This window comes from Coregonus lavaretus (genome assembly GCF_964263955.1).
Source record: "Coregonus lavaretus genome assembly, chromosome: 39".
In the NCBI taxonomy this organism is placed as follows: domain Eukaryota; kingdom Metazoa; phylum Chordata; class Actinopteri; order Salmoniformes; family Salmonidae; genus Coregonus; species Coregonus lavaretus.
In genome coordinates, this window is record NC_140026.1 from 9,750,503 (window position 1) to 9,778,337 (window position 27,835).

A 27,835-nucleotide genomic window follows, 5' to 3' on the forward strand; every position below is an offset into this window, starting at 1 on the left:
AGCCCTCTGAATTATTACACAATTTGAGACGCGCAGTGATGCGGTGGGGAGCTCAATTTGGCCTCTGACCACTACAAGTTAATTTAGCGTTTGTTCTGACTGCACTACTTCCAAGGTATACCATTTTGGTTACAGAGATGAAATTACTTGTTTTGGGCCTGTTTCCTGGACACAGATTGAGCCTAATCCTGGACTGCATTACATTAGAATTAACATACTGTACAGTTAATATTGTTTAGTGCTGGGTTTGGTCTGCGTTCTTACGGCACCGATAACATTTTCGGATCAAGAATAAATTGGCTTTTAGATTACCCATTTTCTGAAATGGTAAACCTGACCATTATAGCATGTGATTTTATTACAAATACTTGAATTCAATGGTGTAAGCTGATTTTAGAAGAAAAAAAAACAAGATTTAAGCCTGCGTTTACCACAGACCTTGTTCAGTGTTGATCCGAACACTCAAATTTTTTTTTCACCTTTATTTAACCAGGTAAGCCAGTTGAGAACAGGTTCTCATTTACAACTGCGACCTGGCCAAGATAAAGCAAAGTAGTGCAATAAAAAACAACACAGAGTTACATATGGGGTAAAAAACAAAGTCAGAAATACAACAGAAAATATATATACAGTGTGTGCAAATGTAGCAAGTTATGGAGGTAAGGCAATAAATAGGCTATAGTGCAGAATAATTACAATAGTATTAACACTGGAATGCTAGATGTGCAAGAGATTATGTGCAAATAGAGATACTGGGGTGCAAAATAGCAAAATAAATAACAATATAGGGATGAGGTAGTTGGGTGGGCTAATTTCAGATGGGCTGTGTACAGGTGCAGTGATCGGTAAGGTGCTCTGACAACTGATGCTTAAAGTTATTGAGGGAGATAAGAGTCTCCAGCTTCAGAGATTTTTGCAATTCGTTCCAGTCATTGGCAGCAGAGAACTGGAAGGAATGGCGGCCAAAGGAGGTGTTGGCTTTGGGAATTACCAGTGAGATATACCTGCTGGAGCGCAGACTACGGGTGGGTGCTGCTATGGTGACCAATGAGCTAAGATAAGGCGGGGATTTGCCTAGCAGTGATTTATAGATGGCCTGGAGCCAGTGGGTTTGACGACGAACATGTAGTGAGGACCAGCCAACAAGAGCGTACAGGTCACAGTGGTGGGTAGTGTATGGGGCTTTGGAGACAAAACGGATGGCACTGTGATAGACTACATCCAATTTGCTGAGTAGAGTGTTGGAGGCTATTTTGTAAATGACATCGCCGAAGTCAAGGATCGGTAGGATAGTCAGTTTTACGAGGGCATGTTTGGCAGCATGAGTGAAGGAGGCTTTGTTGCGAAATAGGAAGCCGATTCTAGATTTAACTTTGGATTGGAGATTCTTTATGTGAGTCTGGAAGTTGAGTTTACAGTCTAACCAGATACCTAGGTATTTGTAGTTGTCCACATACTCTAGGTCAGACCCGTCGAGAGTGGTGATTCTAGTCGGGTGGGCGGGTGCCAGCAGCGTTCGATTGAAAAGCATGCATTTAGTTTTACTAGTGTTTAAGAGCAGTTGGAGGCTACTGAAGGATTGTTGTATGGCATTGAAGCTCGTTTGGAGGTTTGTTAACACAGTGTCCAATGAAGGGCCAGATGTATACAAAATGGTGTCGTCTGCGTAGAGGTGGATCTGAGAGTCACCAGCAGCAAGAGCGACATCATTGATATACACGGAGAAAAGTGTCGGCCCAAGAATTGAACCCTGTGGCACCCCCATAGAGACTGCCATAGGTCCAGACAACAGGCCCTCCGATTTGACACACTGAACTCTATCTGAGAAGTAGTTGGTGAACCAGGCGAGGCAGTCATTTGAGAAACCAAGGCTATTTAGTCTGCCTATAAGAATGCGGTGGTTGACAGAGTCGAAAGCCTTGGCCAGGTCGATGAAGACGGCTGCACAGTACTGTCTATTATCAATCGCGGTTATAATATCGTTTAGGACCTTGAGCGTGACTGAAGTGCACCCGTGACCAGCTCGGAAACCGGATTGCATAGCGGAGAAGGTACGGTGGTATTCGAAATGGTCGATGATCTGTTTGTTAACTTGGCTTTCGAATACTTTCGAAAGGCAGGGCAGGATGGATATAGGTCTGTAGCAATTTGGATCTAGAGTGTCACCCCCTTTGAAGAGGGGGATGACCGCGGCAGCTTTCCAATCTCTGGGGATCTCAGACGTTATGAAAGAGAGGTTGAACAGACTAGTAATAGGGGTAGCGACAATTTCGGCGGCTAGTTTTAGAAAGAAAGGGTCCAGATTGTCTAGCCCAGCTGATTTGTAGGGGTCCAGATTTTGCAGCGCTTTCAAAACATCAGCTGTCTGAATTTGTGTGAAGGAGAAGCGGGGGTGGCATGGGCAAGTTGCAGCAGAGGGTGCAGAGTTGGTGGCCGGGTTAGTGGTAGCCAGATGGAAAGCATGGCCAGCTGTAGCAAAATGCTTGTTGAAATTCTCGATTATTGTAGATTTATCGGTGGTGATAGTGTTTCCTAGCCTCAGTGCAGTGGGCAGCTGGGAGGAAGTGCTCTTATTCTCCATGGACTTTACAGTGTCCCAAAACTTTTTGGAGTTAGTGCTACAGGATGCAAATTTCTGTTTGAAAAAGTTGGCCTTTGCTTTCCTGACTGCTTGTGTATATTGGTTCCTAACTTCCCTGAAAAGTTGCATATCGCGGGGGCTATTTGATGCTAATGCTGTACGCCACAGGATGTTTTTGTGCTGGTCAAGGGCAGTCAAGTCTGAGGAGAACCAGGGGCTATATCGGTTCTTAGTTCTGTATTTTTTGAATGGGGCATGTTTATTTAAGATTGAGAGGAAATTACTTTTAAGGAACAACCAGGCATCCTCTACTGACGGAATGAGATCTATATCCATCCAGGATACCTGGGCCAGGTCAATTAGGAAGGCCTCCTCGCTAAAGTGTTTTAGGGAGCGTTTGACAGTGATGAGGGGTGGTCGTTTGACCGCGGACCCGTTACGGACGCAGGCAATAAGGCAGTGATCGCTGAGATCCTGGTTGAAGACAGCTGAGGTGTATTTAGAGGGTATGTTAGTCAGGATGACATCTATGAGGGTACCCATGTTTACGGATTTAGGGTTGTACCTGGTAGGTTCGTTGATAATTTGCGTGAGGTTGAGGGCATCTAGCTTGGATTGTAGGATGGCTGGGGTATTAAGCATATCCCAATTTAGGTCACCAAGCAGTACAAACTCTGAGGATAAATGGGGGGCAATCAATTCACATATGGTGTCCAGGGCACAGCTGGGGGCTGAGGGGGGTCTGTAGCAAGCGGCAACAGTGAGAGACTTATTTCTGGAAAGGTGGATTTTTAGAAGTAGAAGCTCAAACTGTTTGGGCACAGACCTGGATAGTATGATAGAGCTCTGCAGGCTATCTCTACAGTAGATTGCAACTCCACCCCCTTTGGCAGTTCTATCTAGACGGAAAATGTTATAGTTGGGGATGGAAATTTCAGAATTTTTGGTGGCCTTCCTGAGCCAGGATTCAGACACTGCTAGAACATCAGGGTTGGCAGAGTGTGCTAACGCAGTGAATAACTCAAACTTAGGAAGTAGACTTCTGATATTTATGTGCAAGAAACCAAGACTTTTGCGATTACAGAAGTCATCAAATGATAGCGCCTGGGGAGTAGGAGTGATACTGAGGGCTGCAGGGCCTGGGTTAGCCTCTACATCACCAGAGGAACAGAGGAGGAGTTTCCCATAGGATTTGTCCATCGAACCATGGCGGAGTTTGTGCCTACAAAAATATACCATTACTTTTGCTCTCTATAGCAGCTAGGTCTAGTCTACCGAGTTAATTGAATACAAAAAAAAAACCCATCGAGTGGTTTTCCTCTTTAAGGAATGCCTGGAATAGTAAAAAAGTAATCCTTCTACCCCCGCCCCCCCCCCATTAAAAAATAAAAATGGGGTGGTTGTCCCACTGGCTATCATAAATTGAATGCACTAATTTGTAAATCGCTCTGGATAAGAGCGTCTGCTAAATGACGTAAACGTAGTCCCTTCCTCTTCGGTCTCAAACCTCATCAGCGCGCACTTTCTACATCTATCCTCTTCTAATTGCACTTCAGTTCTGTATGCAATAGTAGGATAGAATACCTGTATGTCTCTTGTGGTGAATTGGGCTAGTGCAGCAAAACACCACTGTCCTATAATCTGGGCCATAGTGGTTTGGCGAAGCTTGATCAGGAATTAAGATTATTAGTGTATGGGACAATATATATAAAAAAGTATGATTGGTATAAAATGCCTTTTATCACTCAGATGGATGGGATTTTCTGTGGCATTAAAAAGGTCTCAGTCTGACTTTGAACGGGGTACATTTGCGACGCCAAATTTTTTTTTTTTAAATTTTTTTTTCACCTTTATTTAACCAGGTAAGCCAGTTGAGAACAGGTTCTCATTTACAACTGCGACCTGGCCAAGATAAAGCAAAGTAGTGCAATAAAAAACAACACAGAGTTACATATGGGGTAAAAAACAAAGTCAGAAATACAACAGAAAATATATATACAGTGTGTGCAAATGTAGCAAGTTATGGAGGTAAGGCAATAAATAGGCTATAGTGCAGAATAATTACAATAGTATTAACACTGGAATGCTAGATGTGCAAGAGATTATGTGCAAATAGAGATACTGGGGTGCAAAATAGCAAAATAAATAACAATATAGGGATGAGGTAGTTGGGTGGGCTAATTTCAGATGGGCTGTGTACAGGTGCAGTGATCGGTAAGGTGCTCTGACAACTGATGCTTAAAGTTATTGAGGGAGATAAGAGTCTCCAGCTTCAGAGATTTTTGCAATTCGTTCCAGTCATTGGCAGCAGAGAACTGGAAGGAATGGCGGCCAAAGGAGGTGTTGGCTTTGGGAATTACCAGTGAGATATACCTGCTGGAGCGCAGACTACGGGTGGGTGCTGCTATGGTGACCAATGAGCTAAGATAAGGCGGGGATTTGCCTAGCAGTGATTTATAGATGGCCTGGAGCCAGTGGGTTTGACGACGAACATGTAGTGAGGACCAGCCAACAAGAGCGTACAGGTCACAGTGGTGGGTAGTGTATGGGGCTTTGGAGACAAAACGGATGGCACTGTGATAGACTACATCCAATTTGCTGAGTAGAGTGTTGGAGGCTATTTTGTAAATGACATCGCCGAAGTCAAGGATCGGTAGGATAGTCAGTTTTACGAGGGCATGTTTGGCAGCATGAGTGAAGGAGGCTTTGTTGCGAAATAGGAAGCCGATTCTAGATTTAACTTTGGATTGGAGATTCTTTATGTGAGTCTGGAAGTTGAGTTTACAGTCTAACCAGATACCTAGGTATTTGTAGTTGTCCACATACTCTAGGTCAGACCCGTCGAGAGTGGTGATTCTAGTCGGGTGGGCGGGTGCCAGCAGCGTTCGATTGAAAAGCATGCATTTAGTTTTACTAGTGTTTAAGAGCAGTTGGAGGCTACTGAAGGATTGTTGTATGGCATTGAAGCTCGTTTGGAGGTTTGTTAACACAGTGTCCAATGAAGGGCCAGATGTATACAAAATGGTGTCGTCTGCGTAGAGGTGGATCTGAGAGTCACCAGCAGCAAGAGCGACATCATTGATATACACGGAGAAAAGTGTCGGCCCAAGAATTGAACCCTGTGGCACCCCCATAGAGACTGCCATAGGTCCAGACAACAGGCCCTCCGATTTGACACACTGAACTCTATCTGAGAAGTAGTTGGTGAACCAGGCGAGGCAGTCATTTGAGAAACCAAGGCTATTTAGTCTGCCTATAAGAATGCGGTGGTTGACAGAGTCGAAAGCCTTGGCCAGGTCGATGAAGACGGCTGCACAGTACTGTCTATTATCAATCGCGGTTATAATATCGTTTAGGACCTTGAGCGTGACTGAAGTGCACCCGTGACCAGCTCGGAAACCGGATTGCATAGCGGAGAAGGTACGGTGGTATTCGAAATGGTCGATGATCTGTTTGTTAACTTGGCTTTCGAATACTTTCGAAAGGCAGGGCAGGATGGATATAGGTCTGTAGCAATTTGGATCTAGAGTGTCACCCCCTTTGAAGAGGGGGATGACCGCGGCAGCTTTCCAATCTCTGGGGATCTCAGACGTTATGAAAGAGAGGTTGAACAGACTAGTAATAGGGGTAGCGACAATTTCGGCGGCTAGTTTTAGAAAGAAAGGGTCCAGATTGTCTAGCCCAGCTGATTTGTAGGGGTCCAGATTTTGCAGCGCTTTCAAAACATCAGCTGTCTGAATTTGTGTGAAGGAGAAGCGGGGGTGGCATGGGCAAGTTGCAGCAGAGGGTGCAGAGTTGGTGGCCGGGTTAGTGGTAGCCAGATGGAAAGCATGGCCAGCTGTAGCAAAATGCTTGTTGAAATTCTCGATTATTGTAGATTTATCGGTGGTGATAGTGTTTCCTAGCCTCAGTGCAGTGGGCAGCTGGGAGGAAGTGCTCTTATTCTCCATGGACTTTACAGTGTCCCAAAACTTTTTGGAGTTAGTGCTACAGGATGCAAATTTCTGTTTGAAAAAGTTGGCCTTTGCTTTCCTGACTGCTTGTGTATATTGGTTCCTAACTTCCCTGAAAAGTTGCATATCGCGGGGGCTATTTGATGCTAATGCTGTACGCCACAGGATGTTTTTGTGCTGGTCAAGGGCAGTCAAGTCTGAGGAGAAACAGGGGCTATATCGGTTCTTAGTTCTGTATTTTTTGAATGGGGCATGTTTATTTAAGATTGAGAGGAAATTACTTTTAAGGAACAACCAGGCATCCTCTACTGACGGAATGAGATCTATATCCATCCAGGATACCTGGGCCAGGTCAATTAGGAAGGCCTCCTCGCTAAAGTGTTTTAGGGAGCGTTTGACAGTGATGAGGGGTGGTCGTTTGACCGCGGACCCGTTACGGACGCAGGCAATAAGGCAGTGATCGCTGAGATCCTGGTTGAAGACAGCTGAGGTGTATTTAGAGGGTATGTTAGTCAGGATGACATCTATGAGGGTACCCATGTTTACGGATTTAGGGTTGTACCTGGTAGGTTCGTTGATAATTTGCGTGAGGTTGAGGGCATCTAGCTTGGATTGTAGGATGGCTGGGGTATTAAGCATATCCCAATTTAGGTCACCAAGCAGTACAAACTCTGAGGATAAATGGGGGGCAATCAATTCACATATGGTGTCCAGGGCACAGCTGGGGGCTGAGGGGGGTCTGTAGCAAGCGGCAACAGTGAGAGACTTATTTCTGGAAAGGTGGATTTTTAGAAGTAGAAGCTCAAACTGTTTGGGCACAGACCTGGATAGTATGATAGAGCTCTGCAGGCTATCTCTACAGTAGATTGCAACTCCACCCCCTTTGGCAGTTCTATCTAGACGGAAAATGTTATAGTTGGGGATGGAAATTTCAGAATTTTTGGTGGCCTTCCTGAGCCAGGATTCAGACACTGCTAGAACATCAGGGTTGGCAGAGTGTGCTAACGCAGTGAATAACTCAAACTTAGGAAGTAGACTTCTGATATTTATGTGCAAGAAACCAAGACTTTTGCGATTACAGAAGTCATCAAATGATAGCGCCTGGGGAGTAGGAGTGATACTGAGGGCTGCAGGGCCTGGGTTAGCCTCTACATCACCAGAGGAACAGAGGAGGAGTTTCCCATAGGATTTGTCCATCGAACCATGGCGGAGTTTGTGCCTACAAAAATATACCATTACTTTTGCTCTCTATAGCAGCTAGGTCTAGTCTACCGAGTTAATTGAATACAAAAACAACAACCAGCAAGTGGTTTTCCTCTTTAAGGAATACCTGGAATAGTAAAAAAGTAATCCTTCTACCTCCCCTCCCCCACCCATTAAAAAATAAAAATTGGGTGGTTGTCCCACTGGCTATCATAAATTGAATGCACTAATTTGTAAATCGCTCTGGATAAGAGCGTCTGCTAAATGACGTAAACGTAATTTCTTCCTCTTCCGTCTCAAACCTCATCAGCGCGCACTTTCTACATCTATCCTCTTCTAATTGCACTTCAGTTCTGTATGCAATAGTAGGATAGAATACCTGTATGTCTCTTGTGGTGAATTGGGCTAGTGCAGCAAAACACCACAGTCCTATAATCTGGGCCATAGTGGTTCGGCGAAGCTTGATCAAGAATTAAGACTATTAGTGTATGGGACAATATATATATACAAAAGTATGATTGGTATAAAATGCCTTTTATCACTCAGATGGATGGGATTTTCTGTGGCATTAAAAAGGTCTCAGTCTGACTTTGGACATGCCAAATAACCTTTCACCTGACTGCTGCTGCATGCTTTCCTTAAAGGAAAGGGCCACCTAAAACCTATATTTTGGTATTGGCAAAATGCATCATATGGGGTGATTTCTGTATTTTGAAAGTGACATGTCTTGAGAACTTGATTGCTTACAAGGTTCATGCGAGTGACTGACTGCACAAAGGAGTAAACCCCATACCCTCATAAGCAATGTGGCAGTACACCCAGAACATTGCTCTGGGAACTAGGAGTGATACAATAGCTCCGTTTCAAGGTAGGAAGCCTTGTGTGGTATAAATCAGTCATATACAGGAACCAACCATGCTTATAACTTGTTTGCGTAGCAGTATAGAAGGACTGAAAGGGAACCTCTTTAGAGTTTGTATTGAGTTTGTGAACCTCTCCACGCATTAAAGATTACTTCATTTACTTTTGAGTTTGAGTCCTTAGTGGTGAATTTACACGACAATTCCAACATTGGACTAATTAAGCAAATACCAAAATAGTTGTTGGATGGAGTTTCTTTAACTGGTTTCTAGAACTCCTTGGAAAACTGTATTTTATGGTACTATTCTGCAGTGATGAAATGAAAACCTTTTCAAGACATGAAGTCAAACAGTTACACACTAACCATGGTGGGGTGTGAATTTAATAAATAGTTACACACCAACACTAACCATGGTGGGGTGAGTGAATTGAATAACAGATACATTGAAGTGAGGCACTGGTTGGCAGACAACCAACCAACCACTGTAAACAGTTCTAACTCAGTATGATGGTACTGTCTAGTAGCATCCTAACAGATCTGAGAGGTGGACTACAAAGCAGGATCAATGAGTTAGTTAGCTAATTTTGATAAACAACCCAAAATAACATGATTTGAGTTGATTCAAAACGCTGAACTTAGATGTGCGTTTTGGTTGAGTCAATTAGACCACGCCCATTTCAAGCTTACCGGTATCTTTCTAAAAATGTTCTCCTGCTTTGTAGTATCCCTCTGTTTGTGATGTCATCCCTCTGTTTGTGATGTCATCCATCTGTTTGTGATGTCATCCCTCTGTTTGTGATGTCATCCCTCTGATTGTGATGTCATCCCACTCCTTGTTGTTTGGCATGACAAGCAGTGCAGTGGCATGATGGCACAAACTGGTACCCAGACTGGCCTACTAGTGTTTCTCAACCTTTTTCTAATTAGGGCCAGGAAAGCTATGTTTTGTGCGATTGTTATTATTGTTTGAGGTGACTACCAGAACATGTGAAGCTTGGATATGTGAGGTATGCGGTGAGAGCATTTGTGTCCAAACCATTACAGTGTGGAGATTGTAAAGGATATGGTCATGTGTCAAATGTTTGCAGACGAGAGAAGTATGATAATGTAGAATCTGCGAATGGAAAATGTTGCAACTGTGGTGGGGATCATACTCCGCACTTCCTTGAGTGCCCTGTTAGGGTGAAGGAGGTCGAGGTGTCAAGGATCAGGGCTGCGCAGCGGATCTCCTATGTGGAGGCGGTGAAGAGAGTCGAAGGGGAAAGAGGCAACAGTGTTGAAGATATGGCGGTGAATGCATTGAAACCAGTTGCTAGTGTTTTAAGTCAATCGGGTGATCTGGATACACTCATTGTGAAGAAGGTGGATTTTGTGGCATTTCTAGCCACAGTGATTAATTGTACAGCACAAGTATCCAAGAAATAGTCCGGGTAGCCATTTGATTAGCTGTTCGGGAGTCTTATGGCTTGGGGGTAGAAGCTGTTAAGAAGCCTTTTGGACCTAGACTTGGCACTCCGGTACCGCTAGCCGTGCGGTAGCAGAGCGAACAGTCTATGACTAGGGTGGCTGGAGTCTTTGAAACATTTTAGGGCCTTCCTCTGACACCGCCTGGTATAGAGGTCCTGGATGGCAGGAAGCTTGGCCCCAGTGATGTACTGGGCCGTACGCACTACCCTCTGTAGTGCCTTGCGGTCAGAGGCTGAGCAGTTGCCATACCAGGCAGTGATGCAACCAGTCAGGATGCTCTCAATGGTGCAGCTGTATAACTTTTTGAGGATCTGAGGACCCATGCCAAATCTTTTCATTCTCCCGATGGGCAATAGGCTTTGTCGTGCCCTCTTCACGACATTCTAGGTGTGTTTGGACCATGATAGTTTGTTGGTGATGTGGACACCAAGGAACTTGAAGCTCTCAACCTGTTCCACTACAGCCCCGTCGATGAGAATGCAAACAAGACAGAGTAGTTATTTGCTCTGATTCATGTGCAGTGTTAATGAGTCTCCAGTCCTTTAGCTCACGTAGCAGACAATACCTGCTTTATGAGGTGCTACAAACCCATGGCAGTATTAAACAGATGGGTATACAGATAAGATTTAGTTGGGTCTCAGCCCATGTGGGGGTGGAGGGGAACGAGGCAGTAGATGAACAGGCTAAACAAGCACTTAGTAGTGGGGATGTTGAAGTTTCAATGAGCAAGGCAGAGGCAAAAAGACATGCAGAGATGGCAGGAGCAGTGGAATAGAGATAATAAGGGAAAGCATTTATTTCAAGTACAGAGGAAAGTCGGGGAGGGGAGGATGGCAGGAAGGGACAGAAGAGAGGAGGCTATTTTTTACAATATTAAGGGTGGGACACAGCCAGTTGAATGAGACATTAAATGTGATAGGCAAGCATCCAACAGGAAAGTGTGATTATTGTCAGGAAACAGAGACTTTGGAGCATGTATTGCTACAGTGTGGGCAGTATCAAAGGGAAAGAGAGAGGATGAGATCTAGTATGAGGGAGAAGGGGATACAGTACATTGGTTTAAAGAGTATATTGAGTAGAACGTCATTAGATATAATATCAAATATTTTGTTATCTTTTTAAGAGCAACGGGGCTGGCAGGTAGGATTTAGTTTCTCCCTGTCTCTGGGCCACACTCCAGTACAGTAGGTGGCGATAATGCGCCATAACGTTGGATGCCAACCGCCGATAAACCCTACCGAAGAAGAAGAAGAAGAAGAAGAAGAGCGTTTTTGTGGCTCGTCCTGTGTCAACTAGTTCATTTTCTCCTTTCAAGATGCCGACGTCTCGGGAGAGAATGTGCCGCTCGGGTAAGCTGCATGTTGCTGACATGGTCCAATGACTCACTATGCGGCAATAAAATGATGCAAGCGAACGTTAGTTTAATAACTGGCTAGCTTGGTGTTTGTCGTTAGCGACTAGCTAACCACGTGTCATGTTGGTGTTAGCTAGTAGGCTAGCTTGCCAGTTAGTAGAAGTAAGTACACCATTATTCATAGTAAACCCAACGTTAGAGGTCTGTGCTACGGTGATGATAAAATGAACTCTCTCTTACCGAATCAGCCTTTGAAGAAGACACTTCTTTACCAGATTCTGAGTAGCATTTGGCAAGCATGGTCCACTGCTTTTGACCATAACCCGGGGTAGTAGTGCACTATATATATGACTCTCTCTGGCCTTTAAATGATGATCCATTGACAAGCATATGTCTGATTGTTTTGTGAAGCTACTCTTTGTTCTGATCGGCTCGATTTAGGAACATTCTATCCTCTCATAGAAGCCAAACTATAACTAACATTATTTTGTGATTCCTTCTGTAGGATACCTGATTCCAGACCATGACATTGATGTGCTTTCTGAAAATTCAGGTTTGTGAAATGTTAAGTCACTGGCTACATTTGAAATGTTACCCCATCTCCCTTAATGCACCTTGAAGGGTATTAGGTGGGACTTTGGATGCAGACTCTTTCACTAGCCCCTTTTGGTTAGCCGACTATTCAAGATGGCCTCTTGGAATTACTGTTTAGTTGCCATGGCTACCGGTACATGCTACAGTCCCAATGATGACAAACTTAGCTCACTTTGAACCGATGTGAAACGACATGAACTACTGAGTGACTGTAGCTAATGCAGCAGTAATGTTTGATTTCTTAAGCATCGCACTAATAAAATCTATGCCTTTCATTCTACAGGGTTTGCGCTCTGTGGTCAGTGGAATTGCAACATGGACTCAAACACACTGGTAAGTTGCGGTTCTAAAACGGTCTCAAATGGCTCCCTCTATAGTACACTACTTTTGATAGAGCTTTAAGGGCCCTGGTCAAAAGTATTGCACTAAAGGGAAGTCTTTCCCAGAATAACAATCGTTCTCTGCGACCACATGATGATAAACTTTCTTGGAATCTCGTTCGTCTGAATTCCTGTTGACGTTAAATGACCTGACACCCTGCAGCGTAGTAAAGAACGCTCGCTTGACTGTTGTTGCAGTCTAGTTACACGTCCTCCATTTTGTTTTACAGTGGACTGTCCTGAAACAAGATGGCTGGTGTTCTGGGCTGCTCTAAGCTATGCATGTAAGGAGCCATCCAGTCTAAATGGATATTTTAATACCAGTGTCTTAACTTGTCCTAAAAGTGGTAGTTCCAATTTTCAATGTGTAGTTTGATGTCCTTTTTTAAATATAGTATTGGTATGTACTTAACTTAGCTGAACGCAACACCTTTGTAGTTTGAGTTATCTTGTCCCTCTGCTGAACATGATGAATATTCTCTTTGGAATCTCGTTCGTCTGAACTCCTGTTGAGAAAAGGAATAGCTGACTTCAGCAGAGGACTACGTAACCCTGTCATAAGGGCTACATGTGTTACGGCTAACACCTTCCTTGTACCTATCTGGTCCTCAGAAAGACATTAACCTGACGCGTTTTGTCTTGGTAGGTTTCCTCTGTATGTGGCTTGGCAGGGAGCTGTGATGCCAGCTAGACAGGTGAGTTTTGGTTAATATGAGGACGTTCAGTGACTGACTAGAGATGCGATGTCATGGGAAATGAATCTTAACCAGAGCCTTAGCCACGAGCTATTGCCACCAGCCTAGTGTTAAAACTCACTGCAAACAAGTGTTGACGTTTGGTAGTCATGGTGACTCTGGCTCCTGGTGATGACACCCGCACGCGTCTTACGCCCTGCATCAACGACAGAACCTGCAAAGGTGGACCCACTGGCGTTGCCAGGGCAACAAGGGGACGGCTCGTTGGGGTTACCAACTGTCTGATGGGACCAGAGACAAAACGCATAAAATGGCTGTTAGCTCTGCATTGTTTATCTAAAATGGCCGCCATTTTGGTTTCAGTAGATGCAGAGTAATTCACGAAACGCTAGTAGCAGCACAAATCACTGTGGTGGATGGGCTAGTCGGACGTAGTCGGTTTATTTCTCCCTAACCTGTTTCTGTTATTTTACAGTACCATCAATGCAGTTGAAGCAGGATGGAGTCTGAAGGTTAGTATTCTAACGTCCAAGTAACTCCATTCTTGACCTGATGTAGTACAGGGTCTTTGTCAGCACTTTCCCATATTTAGTCTCTCTGGGTGATAGTGCTGCTCTGGGATCAGTTCCCTTTTTATTTTAGATTATATTACCTCCCTGGTCTGATGTAACAATCAGTTTCCCCCCCTCTGATCTATCAGACAATAAAGCAGTCTTTAATGTACTGCTGGTCATGTTTATTCCTTCTCCCCTTCAGGACCTGACGGTGGTACCAGACTGGTCACTAGTAGACACTTGTTACTGCACTACCTCAAGGTGTGTATGATTTGACCTAACTTCTGTCCTTTTTTTATAATGTAGAAGTGATGATTTCCTATTACCGCCCCAGTCTGATGTTAAGCTGACTGATTGGTTACCGAACTGATCTATAGAGATGGGGGGGGCAACTTTGATGTACTGCTGTTTTTAGTGCATTAATTTAGATTTAAAATCTCCTCTTCCAGGTCCTAACTGTTGTACCAGATTGGCCATTAGGAAACTCTTTGCTGTGAAATGAAGTCAAAGGTGTGTAATTTAAGTTATTAGGTGTGGAAGTGTAGCACAACCAGCTGGCAGATGGTGCCGTTTCATTTGTCATCTGCGTCCAACTGCAATCAATGCTACTTCCTGATGTTCAGCCAATAAGGTTGCAGCAGTCTCTGGCTGAAGGCAAGGCGCAACATGAGTAGTTAGCATTAGCCAGTCTAGCGTGGTGGAAAAACGTATTAAGACTACGCATGTTTGGATGCCAGGGGACAAACTGAATAATAGATGTGAATGGAATAATGGTGCTGTCTGCCTGCTGGTTTGGGCTAGTAGAAGTGATGATTTCCTATTACCGCCCCAGTCTGATGTAAAACTGACTGATTGGTTACCGAACTGATCTACACTACAGCAGTGTTTCCTGGTCCTGGGGACCCCGAGGAGTGCACATGGCTCTTGTCCTAGTTCTACACACCTGACTCAAATAATCACAGGTTTGAGTTGGATCAGGTGTGTAGGGCAAAAACTAATGTTCACTGCTTTGGGTCCCCAGGATTAGATAAAGATTACTAGTTTTCAATGTCACTCAATAATCCCTCTTAACTCCTGTCCTCCCCAGTTGACATCCTAGTGAGTGCAGTCTTCAGGAAGGTGTGTGAATTTTTTGTTTTCTCTCAGCATTAACTTCTGTTCTATTATAATGTAGACGTGATGATTTCCTATTACCGCCCCAGTCTGATGTTAAGCTGACTGATTGGTTATCCGAACTGATCTATACGCCAGAGCAGTGTTTCACAATCCTGGTTCTGGGGACCTATATGTAAAGCTTTGTTTAGACGACAGCTCAATTCTGATCTTTCACTAATTAGTGTTGCGTATTCAGATCAGGAAGGTCTGAAAAGATTTGTGATTGGTCCTACGACCAGTGGCCGTGCCATCCCGGGATATACGGTATTACCGGAAGTTCACACAAGGCTCTATTTATGAAATGGGGAAAAAATAATGCTAAAGCATCACTAACGTGAACGCCTGCTGCATGGCCAAAACAAATATTAGCAACCAATGCTCTTGTTCCAGGAGGGAATTTCTCTGCTGTTACCAAGGGACGCTTGATTTTGGAAGAAGCTAACCACTTAGCTAGATGGTTAACGAACTACTAAGTTAGCAAACCAAATGTACAACTGCTGAACCTTTATCATTTACATAAGTTATAAGCCATCTAGCTGGCAAACATTTAGTTGTGAATTCCATACTGTAATTAGTTCACCTGGCACAACAGTAAGTGACTCACAATGCTCTGGTCTCATTGTTGTACTTGTTAACAAACACCGTGGCTGGGTACTACCGTAAATGACATGTGACAGGTGAAATTAGGTTTTATTTATCCCAATGTATTGCTGACGTTGACTGCAGGTGTTTACTTAAGTAAGGGCGGCAGGTAGCTTAGTGGTTAAGAGCGTTGTGCCAGTAACCGAAAGGTCGCTGGTTCTAATCCCCGAGCCGACTAGGTGAAAAATCTGTCGATGTGCCCTTGAGCAAGGCACTTAACCCTAATTGCTCCTGTAAGTCGCTCTGGATAAGAGCGTCTGCTAAATGACCTATTATTATTAAGTAGCTACACATATTAAAATGAGTAACTTCAAATAATGAATTAGAACAGTATTTGAAAAACCCTCCTGTCGTTTTCAACTCCCCCAGTATACGGTATACCCACCCAAGACCAGTTCTAGGGCAGAAAAACAAATGTTCACCTCTTTGGGTCCCCAGGGTTAGAATTCCACTGCTGTAGACTGATCCCATGTCTGACCACTAGTTCGTTAAATGTCACTTCATGCTCTCCTACTTTGTCCCTCTAGTGTTCTGCCCCCCCCACCTGGTTGAGGTCCTAGTGTCTGCAGTCTATGGAAAGGTGGGTGACTTGTTTTGACCGTATCTTAAACCACCTTCCACATGAGGCATTCTGGAATGTTGTATATGATGAATTGTGCAACACACAGTCAGGTGACAATCCAGTCCAGTGCTCTTGGGCTGGATAAGGTCTCGTCTCCCATCGGCCCTCCTGTGGGTTGGGCAGGCACTGACAAGCCTGTTCAGAGTTCCGGCAGGGGTAAGGTGGGCTGCCTGCCTGGAGGGAGGGTGTCTGGGTGGGGGGCTTGACCCCAGACCCTGGACCACTGGCTGGATGGCTGCAATGACTTAACAAAATAAAGCTGATCTCGTTTCAGAATGCTCTGCATGTAGTCTAGTTATCTAAGATTGGGATTATTTGGTTTTCAAACTGTTCTGTTTTTTTTTTTTCTAGCTCGTTGGCTGTTGAAGTGTTGCTGTCCTGGTGGAGTGGGAAGGTGTGTACTGGTTCCAGTTTTATAATGCACTCAGTATAGAGAACACATTCCTAATATTGAGTTTGCCCTCAACAGCCTCAATTTGTCAGGGCATGGACTCTACAAGGTGTCGAAAGCGTTCCACAGGGATGCTGGCCCATGACACAACTGTGGGTCGGCGTTGGCTGGCTGTCCTTTGGGTGGTGGACCATTCTTGATACATGCTAGAAACTGTTGCGCTTGACAAACCTAAAAGTGTTGCAGTTGACACAAACCGGTGTGCCTGGCACCTACCGTACCCCGTTCAAATGCTCTTTTGTCTTCTCCATTCACCCTCTGAATGGCGCAAATAAACAATCCACGTCTCTTCATCTCTAATTGATGTTTAACAAGAGACATCAATGGAGAAGCTTTCGCCTGGTCAGTCTGTCATGGCAAGAGCAGGTGTTTGCTGTTTTGTACACTGTCTATGTATTATAATGGAAAGGGGCCCAACTTAATATTAGGAAGAAGTTCTTAATGTACGCTACTGTTGCATGGTCCTCTTGGACGTCCCACTGAACCATGCAATGTGTTCCACACCACATACTCTGACGTGATGAGTTCTCATTACCGCCCCAGTCTGATGTAAAGCTGACTGATTGGTTACCCCTCTGATCAAGGCATCTCATAGCTTGTTGACTTGTCCCTACAGTGTCACCAGGATTTAATTCTCACCCTATTTTCCCCTCTAGCGCTCGTGTTGTTCACCGGCTCGCACTCCTGTTTGGGCAGCAAGGAAGTGGGACAGTCTCGTTGGAACTGGGAAAACCAGGCCAAGTCAATTCAACCCCTGACTATGTGTTTTGCTGAATAAATAAATCTACAAATGTGATGCTTTTTTTCTTTCTTTCTTGGCAGTAGTAAATCAGATTTGGCCATTTTGAATGAGCCATTTGGTGTGCTGAATTCAATACTGAACAATGACATTTCCTGTCATCTCAAATCTTTACACATTTATTCTAAGTGGTTCTAAAGCAGATGTGACCGTTTTCACTGGCTATAGAAAGCAGACTTATTTTCCTTATTTTAAGCCATTGATGTGTTTTTGAAAGGGTGTTATTGTAGGCAGCATGTTCAGGCTTCAACGCCAGGCTGGGTCAGTGTATAGATAATATATGGCATAACGGTTAATTTATGCTGCAATCCATACTGCCAATAATGGTGGATGAGGTGTTCGCTCAGGCGCTTTTCCATGTTGGGGGAAAAAGGTATGTTTCGGTATATTTAACTGGGTGGATCACATTGACATCAATGCTATAGTTTGCCAGCTTGTACAAGCTCTGAGTTCAGCTTCAAAGGCGCTGCATTTACGGTGATGTGGCCTCTGCCGAAGTCAGGGCATTCATACTACAATCGCGGAGCCATGCAGAGTTGTCAAGGAAGTGAGTTTGGGTTTATATAGAATCAGATCAATGCGGCTCTGTATGAGCCCTCCGAATTGTTACACAATTTGAGACGCGCAGTGATGCGGTGGGGAGCTCAATTTGGGCTCTGACCACTACACGTTAATTTAGCGTTTGTTCTGACTGCACTACTTCCAAGGTATACCATTTTGGTTACAGAGATGAAATGATTTGTTTTTGGGGCCTGTTTCCTGGACACAGATTGAGCCTAATCCTGGACTGCATTACATTAGAATTAACATACTGTACAGTTAATATTGTTTAGTGCTGGGTTTGGTCTGCGTTCTTACGGCACCGATAACATTTTCGGATCAAGAATAAATTGCCTTTTAGATTACACATTTTCTGAAATGGTAAACCTGACCATTATAGCATGTGCTTTTATTACAAATACTTAAATTAAATGGTGTAAGCTGATTTTAGAAGGGAAAAAAAAGTTAAGCCTGCGTTTACCACAGACCTTGTTCAGTGTTGATCCGAACACTCAATTTTCCCATAGGATTTGTCCATCGAACCATGGCGGAGTTTGTGCCTACAAAAAGATACCATTACTATTGCTCTCTATAGCAGCTGGGTCTAGTCCAGGGTTCTTCAATTCTGGTCCTGGAGGGCCGAAACACTTGTTCTTTATTTCTACCTGGTAGTTAATTGCACTCACCTGGTGTCCCAGGTCTGAATAAGCCCCTGATTAGAAGGAGAGGATGAAAAACAGAGGTGTCTCGGCCCTCCAGGACCGGAATTGAAGAACCCTGGTCTAGTCTACCGAGTTAATTGAATACAAAAAAAAAAACCAGCGAGTGGTTTTCCTCTTTAAGGAATACCTGGAATAGTAAAAAAGTAATCCTTCTACCCCCACCCATAAAAAAAATAAAAATGGGGTGGTTGTCCCACTGGCTATCATAAATTGAATGCACTAATTTGTAAATCGCTCTGGATAAGAGCGTCTGCTAAATGACGTAAACGTAGTCTCGCTTCCTCTTCCGTCTCAAACCTCATCAGCGCACTCTTTCTACATCTATCCTCTTCTAATTGCACTTCAGTTCTGTATGCAATAGTAGGATAGAATACCTGTATGTCTCTTGTGGTGAATTGGGCTAGTGCAGCAAAACACCACTGTCCTATAATCTGGGCCATAGTGGTTCGGCAAAGCTTGATCAGGAATTAAGATTATTAGTGTATGGGACAATATATATATAAAAGTATGATTGGTATAAAATGCCTTTTATCACTCAGATGGATGGGATTTTCTGTGGCATTAAAAAGGTCTCAGTCTGACTTTGGACATGCCAAATAACCTTTCACCTGACTGCTGCTGCATGCTTTCCTTAAAGGAAAGTGCCTCCTAAAACCTATATTTTGGTATTGGCAAAATATGGGGTGATTTCTGTATTTTGAAAGTGACATGTCTTGAGAACTTGATTGCTTACTAGGTTCATGCGAGTGACTGACTGCACAAAGGAGTAAACCCCATACCCTCATAAGCAATGTGGCAGTACACCCAGAACATTGCTCTGGGAACTAGGAGTGATACAATAGCTCCGTTTCAAGGTAGGAAGCCTTGTGTGGTATAAATCAGTCATATACAGGAACCAACCATGCTTATAACTTGTTTGCGTAGCAGTATAGAAGGACTGAAAGGGAACCTCTTTAGAGTTTGTATTGAGTTTGTGAACCTCTCCACGCATTAAAGATTACTTCATTTACTTTTGAGTTTGAGTCCTTAGTGGTGAATTTCCACGACAATTCCAACATTGGACTAATTAAGCAAATACCAAAATAGTTGTTGGATGGAGTTTCTTTAACTGGTTTCTAGAACTCCCTGGAAAACTGTATTTTATGGTACTATTCTGCAGTGATGAAATTAAAACCTTTTCAAGACATGAAGTCAAACAGTTACACACTAACCATGGTGAGGTATGAATTTAATAAATAGTTACAAGCCAAAACACTAACCATGGTGGGGTGAGTGAATTTAATAACAGATACATTGAAGTGAGGCACTGGTTGGCAGACAACCAACCAACCACTGTAAACAGTTCTAACTCAGTATGATGGTACTGTCTAGTAGCATCCTAACAGATCTGAGAGGTGTACTACAAAGCAGGATCAATGAGTTAGTTAGCTAATTTTGATAAACAACCCAAAATCACTTGATTTGAGTTTATTCAAAACGCTGAACTTAGATGTGCGTTTTGGTTGAGTCAATTAGACCACGCACATTTCAAGCTTACCGGTATCTTTCTAAAAATGTTCTCCTGCTTTGTAGTATCCCTCTGTTTGTGATGTCATCCCTCTGTTTGTGATGTCATCCCTCTGTTTGTGATGTCATCCCTCTGTTTGTGATGTCATCCCTCTGTTTGTGATGTCATCCCACTCCTTGTTGTTTGGCATGACAAGCAGTGCAGTGGCATGATGGCACAAACTGGTACCCAGACTTGCCTACTAGTGTTTCTCAACCTTTTTCTAATTAGGGACAGGAAAGCTAGGTTTTGTGCGATTGCACATTCAGGGGTGGTTTCCTGGAAACCAATTAACCCTAGTCCTGGACTGAAAAACATCTGTGTCTATGAAACTATCCCCTAAAACTAGCATTATATAGCAAACAACATCCCACAGACCGGAGGTTGAGAAACACTGAAGCTTCTTCAGATGCGTTTTATTAATGCAAACCCGGGGTGCTAATCTGCAGTGAAGACGCGTGCAGCGATGTCATCCAGTAGCCAGTCTACTCCTGTCAGTAGGTTCTCTCCTGTCACAGCACTGCAGCCGATGATACACCAGTGATGGGTCTTAATGTCATCCAGGCCCAGGGCCTACACACACACACACAGTAAGAGATGAAGTATTTCCAACCAACTGATGATAAAAACACAGAAATTGTGAGGGAGTCAGTGTGTGTGTGTGTGTGTGTGTGTAGGGGGGAACTGTGTTCTCACCTCTCGTATGGTCTCTTTACTCAGGGATCCAGGAAGGTCCTGTTTGTTGGCGAACACCAGGAGAGTAGCTCCTGATAACCTCTAGAGAAAGGGAGAGGAGGGGGGGGGGGGGGTAGATAAAGGAATGGAGAGAGAGGGGGGGTAGATAAAGGAAGGTGATGTCATCCCTCTGTTTGTGATGTCATCCCTCTGTTTGTGATGTCATCCCACTCGTTGTTTGGCATGACAAGCAGTGCAGTGGCATGATGGCACAAACTGGTACCCAGACTGGCCTACTAGTGTTTCTCAACCTTTTTCTAATTAGGGACAGGAAAGCTATGTTTTGTGCGATTGTTATTATTGTTTGAGGTGACTACCAGAACATGTGAAGCTTGGATATGTGAGGTATGCGGTGAGAGCATTTGTGTCCAAACCATTACAGTGTGGAGATTGTAAAAGATATGGTCATGTGTCAAATGTTTGCAGACGACAGAAGTATGATAATGTAGAATCTGCGAATGGAAAATGTTGCAACTGTGGTGGGGATCATACTCCGCACTTCCTTGAGTGCCCTGTTAGGGTGAAGGAGGTCGAGGTGTCAAGGATCAGGGCTGCGCAGCGGATCTCCTATGTGGAGGCGGTGAAGAGAGTCGAAGGGGAAAGAGGCAACAGTGTTGAAGATATGGCGGTGAATGCATTGAAACCAGTTGCTAGTGTTTTAAGTCAATCGGGTGATCTGGATACACTCATTGTGAAGAAGGTGGATTTTGTGGCATTTCTAGCCACAGTGATTAATTGTACAGCACAAGTATCCAAGAAATAGTCCGGGTAGCCATTTGATTAGCTGTTCGGGAGTCTTATGGCTTGGGGGTAGAAGCTGTTAAGAAGCCTTTTGGACCTAGACTTGGCGCTCCGGTACCGCTAGCCGTGCGGTAGCAGAGCGAACAGTCTATGACTAGGGTGGCTGGAGTCTTTGAAACATTTTAGGGCCTTCCTCTGACACCGCCTGGTATAGAGGTCCTGGATGGCAGGAAGCTTGGCCCCAGTGATGTACTGGGCCGTACGCACTACCCTCTGTAGTGCCTTGCGGTCAGAGGCTGAGCAGTTGCCATACCAGGCAGTGATGCAACCAGTCAGGATGCTCTCAATGGTGCAGCTGTATAACTTTTTGAGGATCTGAGGACCCATGCCAAATCTTTTCATTCTCCCGATGGGCAATAGGCTTTGTCGTGCCCTCTTCACGACTTTCTAGGTGTGTTTGGACCATGATAGTTTGTTGGTGATGTGGACACCAAGGAACTTGAAGCTCTCAACCTGTTCCACTACAGCCCCGTCGATGAGAATGCAAACAAGACAGTAGTTATTTGCTCTGATTCATGTGCAGTGTTAATGAGTCTCCAGTCCTTTAGCTCACGTAGCAGACAATACCTGCTTTATGAGGTGCTACAAACCCATGGCAGTATTAAACAGATGGGTATACAGATAAGATTTAGTTGGGTCCCAGCCCATGTGGGGGTGGAGGGGAACGAGGCAGTAGATGAACAGGCTAAACAAGCACTTAGTAGTGGGGATGTTGATGTTGAAGTTTCAATGAGCAAGGCAGAGGCAAAAAGACATGCAGAGATGGCAGGAGCAGTGGAATAGAGATAATAAGGGAAAGCATTTATTTCAAGTACAGAGGAAAGTCGGGGAGGGGAGGATGGCAGGAAGGGACAGAAGAGAGGAGGCTATTTTTTACAAGATTAAGGGTGGGAGACAGCCAGTTGAATAAGACATTAAATGTGATTGGAAAGCATCCAACAGGAAAGTGTGATTATTGTCAGGAAACAGAGACCGTGGAGCATGTATTGCTACAGTGTGGTCAGTATCAAAGGGAAAGAGAGAGGATGAGATCTAGTATGGGGAGAAGGGGTTACAGGAAATTGGTTTAAAGAGTATATTGAGTAGAACGTCATTAGATATAATCTCAAATATTTTGTTATCTTTTTAAGAGCAACGGGGCTGGCAGGTAGGATTTAGTTTCTCCCTGTCTCTGGCCCACACTCCAGTACAGTAGGTGGCGATAATGCGCCATAACGTTGGATGCCAACCGCCGATAAACCCTACCGAAGAAGAAGAAGAGCGTTTTTGTGGCTCGTCCTGTGTCAACTTGTTCATTTTCTCCTTTCAAGATGCCGACGTCTCGGGAGAGAATGTGCCGCTCGGGTAAGCTGCTGACATGGTACAATGACTCACTCTGCGGCAATACAATGATGCAAGCGAACGTTAGTTTAATAACTGGCTAGCTTGGTGTTTGTCGTTAGCGACTAGCTAACCACGTGTCATGTTGGTGTTAGCTAGTAGGCTAGCTTGCCAGTTAGTAGAAGTAAGTACACCATTATTCATAGTAAACCCAACGTTAGAGGTCTGTGCTACGGTGATGATAAAATGAACTCTCTCTTACCGAATCAGCCTTTGAAGAAGACACTTCTTTACCAGATTCTGAGTAGCATTTGGCCCCTGTTTCGACCCGTTGATTCCCATACTGGTACCCTATTCTCAATAGTGCAGTACTTATTAACATGGCTCTGGTCCAAAGTAGTACACTGTATTGGAAAAAAGGTGCCATTTGCGACGCTACCAATATCGTGTTCTATATGCCTGCATGTTGCCTATTTAAAAATGGAACTCCCTAACTTTTCCCCCTGATCAACAGAAATGCAGGACAGATGCCAGGGAAGTCCAGAACACATTGACATGTGAGTGCATTGACTTACCACCAGGAACATTGGCTGTGCACTGCTACTCAGCCCTTCACCTTAAAGAGAGACTTTGGTATCTAAATGATGATCCTCAAAGACAAGCATATGTCTGATTTTTGGTGATGCTAACTTTGATCTGATGGCCTCCTTGCTGTGTGTTCCAAAGCCTCTTGTAATATACAGGCTTGTAAGTCACTAATGTAGATGTGTCCTTTGCTTAGGTCTGTGTTGTTTGCAACATGACTTTGTGACTTCAAGGCATCTGAACAGAATCTCCACTTCGAGTTCCATTCCGGAATAGGAATGCGTGTGCTGGTGAGTTCCGTTTGAGTTTGTTCACTGGTGTTCATGATAGTTCCAATGGCACTAAATCTGCTATATGGTGCACTGCTTTTGACCATAAACCGGGGTAGTAGTGCACTATATATGACTCTCTCTGGCCTTTAAATGATGATCCATTGACAAGCATATGTCTGATTGTTTTGTGAAGCTACTCTTTGTTCTGATCGGCTCGATTTAGGAACATTCTATCCTCTCATAGAAGCCAAACTATAACTAACATTATTTTGTGATTCCTTCTGTAGGATACCTGATTCCAGACCATGACACTGATGTGCTTTCTGAAAATTCAGGTTTGTGAAATGGTAAGTCACTGGCTACATTTGAAATGTTACCCCATCTCCCTTAATGCACCTTGAAGGGTATTAGGTGGGACTTTGGATGCAGACTCTTTCACTAGCCCCTTTTGGTTAGCCGACTATTCAAGATGGCCTCTTGGAATTACTGTTTAGTTGCCGTGGCTACCGGTACATGCTACAGTCCCAATGATGACAAACTTAGCTCACTTTGAACCGATGTGAAACGACATGAACTACTGAGTGACTGTAGCTAATGCAGCAGTAATGTTTTTGATTTCTTAAGCATCGCACTAATAAAATCTATGCCTTTCATTCTACAGGGTTTGCGCTCTGTGGTCAGTGGAATTGCAACATGGACTCAAACACACTGGTAAGTTGCGGTTCTAAAACGGACTCAAATGGCTCCCTCTATAGTACACTACTTTTGATAGAGCTTTAAGGGCCCTGGTCAAAAGTAGTGCACTAAAGGGAAGTATTTCCCAGAATAACAATCGTTCTCTGCGACCACATGATAAACTTTATTGGAATCTTGTTCGTCTGAATTCCTGTTGATGTTAAATGACCTGACACCCTGCAGCGTAGTAAAGAACGCTTGCTTGACTGTCTTGTTGCAGTCTAGTTACACGTCCTCCATTTTGTTTTACAGTGGACTGTCCTGAAACAAGATGGCTGGTGTTCTGGGCTGCTCTAAGCTATGCATGTAAGGAGCCATCCAGTCTAAATGGATATTTTAATACCAGTGTCTTAACTTGTCCTAAAAGTGGTAGTTCCAATTTTCAATGTGTAGTTTGATGTCCTTTTTTAAATATAGTATTGGTATGTACTTAACTTAGCTGAACGCAACACCTTTGTAGTTTGAGTTATCTTGTCCCTCTGCTGAACATGATGAATATTCTCTTTGGAATCTCGTTCGTCTGAACTCCTGTTGAGAAAAGGAATAGCTGATTTCAGCAGAGGACTACGTAACCCTGTCATAAGGGCTACATATGTTACGGCTAACACCTTCCTTGTACCTATCTGGTCCTCAGAAAGACATTTAACCTGACGCGTTTTGTCTTGGTAGGTTTCCTCTGTATGTGGCTGGGCAGGGAGCCGTGATGCCAGCTAGACAGGTGAGTTTTGGTTAATATGAGGACGTTCAGTGACTGAATAGAGATGCGATGTCATGGGAAATGAATCTTAACCAGAGCCTTAGCCACGAGCTATTACCACCAAGCCTAGTGTTAAAACTCACTGCAAACAAGTGTTGACGTTTGGTAGTCATGGTGACTCTGGCTCCTGGTGATGACACCCGCACGCGTCTTACGCCCTGCGTCAACGACAGAACCTGCAAAGGTGGACCCACTGGCGTTGCCAGGGCAACAAGGGGACGGCTCGTTGGGGTTACCAACTGTCTGATGGGACCAGAGACAAAACACATAAAATGGCTGTTAGCTCTGCATTTATCTAAAATGGCCGCCATTTTGGTTTCAGTAGATGCAGAGTAATTCACGAAACGCTAGTAGCAGCACAAATCACTGGGGTGGATGGGCTACTCGGACGTAGTGGGTTTATTTCTCCCTAACCTGTTTCTGTTATTTTACAGTACCATCAATGCAGTTGAAGCAGGATGGAGTCTGAAGGTTAGTATTCTAACGTCCAAGTAACTCCATTCTTGACCTGATGTAGTACAGGGTCTTTGTCAGCACTTTCCCATATTTAGTCTCTCAGGGTGATAGTGCTGCTCTGGGATCAGTTCCCTTTTTATTTTAGATTATATTACCTCCCTGGTCTGATGTAACAATCAGTTTCCCCCCCCCTCTGATCTATCAGTCAATAAAGCAGTCTTTAATGTACTGCTGGTCATGTTTATTCCTTCTCCCCTTCAGGACCTGACGGTGGTACCAGACTAGTCACTAGTAGACACTTGTTACTGCACTACCTCAAGGTGTGTATGATTTGACCTAACTTCTGTCCTTTTTTTATAATGTAGAAGTGATGATTTCCTATTACCGCCCCAGTCTGATGTTAAGCTGACTGATTGGTTATCGAACTGATCTATAGAGATGGGGGGGGCAACTTTGATGTACTGCTGTTTTTAGCGCATTAATTTAGATGTAAAATCTCCTCTTCCAGGTCCTAACTGTTGTACTAGACTGGCCACTAGAAGGAAACTCTTTGCTGTGAAATGAAGTCAAAGGTGTGTAATTTAAGTTATTAGGTGTGGAAGTGTAGCACAACCAGCTGGCAGATGGTGCCGTTTCATTTGTCATCTGCGTCCAACTGCAATCAATGCTACTTCCTGACGTTCAGCCAATAAGGTTGCAGCAGTCTCTGGCTGAAGGCAAGGCGCAACATGAGTAGTTAGCATTAGCCAGTCTAGCGTGGTGGAAAAATGTATTAAGACTAAGCATGTTTGGATGCCAGGGGACAAACTGAATAATAGATGTGAATGGAATAATGGTGCTGTCTGCCTGCTGGTTTGGGCTAGTAGAAGTGATGATTTCCTATTACCGCCCCAGTCTGATGTAAAACTGACTGATTGGTTACCGAACTGATCTACACTACAGCAGTGTTTCCTGGTCCTGGGGACCCCAAGGAGTGCACATGGCTCTTGTCCTAGTTCTACACACCTGACTCAAATAATCACAGGTTTGAGTTGGATCAGGTGTGTAGTGCTAGGGCAAAAACAAATGTTGACCTCTTTGGGTCCCCAGGGTTAGAATTCCACTGCTGTAGACTGATCCCATGTCTGGCTACTAGTTCGTTAAATGTCACTTCATGCTCTCCTACTTTGGCCCTCTAGTGTTCTGCCCCCCCCCACCTGGTTGAGGTCCTAGTGTCTGCAGTCTATGGAAAGGTGGGTGACTTGTTTTGGCCGTATCTTAAACCACCTTCCACATGAGGCATTCTGGAATGTTGTATATGATGAATCCGTTGAATCATCCAGTCAGGTGACAATCCTGTCCAGTGCTCTTGGGCTGGATAAGGTCTCGTCTCCCATCGGCCCTCCTGTGGGTTGGGCAGGCACTGACAAGCCTGTTGATTGAGCAGGGGTAAGGTGGGCTGCCTGCCTGGAGGGAGGGTGTCTGGGTGGGGGGCTTGACCCCGGACCCTGGACCACTGGCTGGATGGCTGCAATGACTGAACAAAATAAAGCTGATCTCGTTTCAGAATGCTCTGCATGTAGTCTAGTTATCTAAGATTGGGATTATTTGGTTTTCAAACTGTTCTGTTTTTTTTTTCTAGCTCGTTGGCTGTTGAAGTGTTGCTGTCCTGGTGGAGTGGGAAGGTGTGTACTGGTTACGGTTCCAGTTTTATAATGCACTCAGTATAGAGAACACATTCCTAATATTGAGTTTGCCCTCAACAGCCTCAATTTGTCAGGGCATGGACTCTACAAGGTGTCGAAAGCATTCCACAGGGATGCTGGCCCATGACACAACTGTGGGTCGGCGTTGGCTGGCTGTCCTTTGGGTGGTGGACCATTCTTGATACACGCTAGAAACTGTTGCGCTTGACAAACCTAAAAGTGTTGCAGTTGACACAAACCGGTGTGCCTGTCGCCTACCGTACCCCGTTCAAATGCTCTTTTGTCTTCTCCATTCACCCTCTGAATGGCGCAAATAAACAATCCACGTCTCTTCATCTCTAATTGATGTTTAACAAGAGACATCAATGG

General features: G+C 44.2%; 1 protein-coding gene and 2 long non-coding RNA genes across 4 annotated transcripts; 2 read left to right on the forward strand and 1 right to left on the reverse strand.

The window, feature by feature from the left end:
- Window positions 1–11,937: 11,937 nt before the first annotated feature.
- LOC311113094 lies at window positions 11,938–14,180 on the forward strand. The gene is made up of 7 exons (XR_014610964.1): window positions 11,938–11,973; window positions 12,298–12,347; window positions 12,625–12,678; window positions 13,041–13,089; window positions 13,565–13,601; window positions 13,846–13,904; window positions 14,093–14,180. It is a non-coding gene; the product is annotated as an uncharacterized lncRNA (long non-coding RNA).
- A 6,322-nt stretch (window positions 14,181–20,502) lies between these two features.
- Window positions 20,503–23,535, reverse strand: LOC311113090 (ADP-ribosylation factor-like protein 2). The gene is made up of 3 exons (XM_084156224.1): window positions 23,239–23,535; window positions 20,817–20,897; window positions 20,503–20,693 (listed from the first exon to the last, which is right to left on the reverse strand). The coding sequence occupies exons 1-3, from the start codon at window positions 23,401–23,403 to the stop codon at window positions 20,559–20,561; spliced, it is 381 nt and encodes a 126-aa protein (XP_084012350.1). The 5' UTR covers window positions 23,404–23,535; the 3' UTR covers window positions 20,503–20,558.
- A 228-nt stretch (window positions 23,536–23,763) lies between these two features.
- On the forward strand, window positions 23,764–27,456 carry LOC311113092. Of its 2 annotated transcripts, none has more exons than XR_014610960.1 (10): window positions 23,764–23,851; window positions 24,121–24,180; window positions 24,495–24,544; window positions 24,821–24,874; window positions 25,238–25,286; window positions 25,760–25,796; window positions 26,043–26,101; window positions 26,290–26,353; window positions 26,960–27,013; window positions 27,403–27,456. It is a non-coding gene; the product is annotated as an uncharacterized lncRNA (long non-coding RNA). The 2 variants fall into 2 exon arrangements; XR_014610961.1 differs by having other exon boundaries at window positions 24,121–24,168.
- Window positions 27,457–27,835: the final 379 nt, after the last annotated feature.

Excerpts from the sequence above, each read along its gene's own strand:
- LOC311113090 (XM_084156224.1), bottom strand. The coding sequence starts at position 23,403 with ATGGCACCTTTTTTCCAATACAGTGTACTACTTTGGACCAGAGCCATG. Across the intron at positions 20,898-23,238 it reads CTTCTTCAAAGGCTGATTCG|AGGTTATCAGGAGCTACTCT; the intron begins GTAAGAGAGAGT and ends CCCTTTCTCTAG. Across the intron at positions 20,694-20,816 it reads GTAAAGAGACCATACGAGAG|GCCCTGGGCCTGGATGACAT; the intron begins GTGAGAACACAG and ends GTGTGTGTGTAG.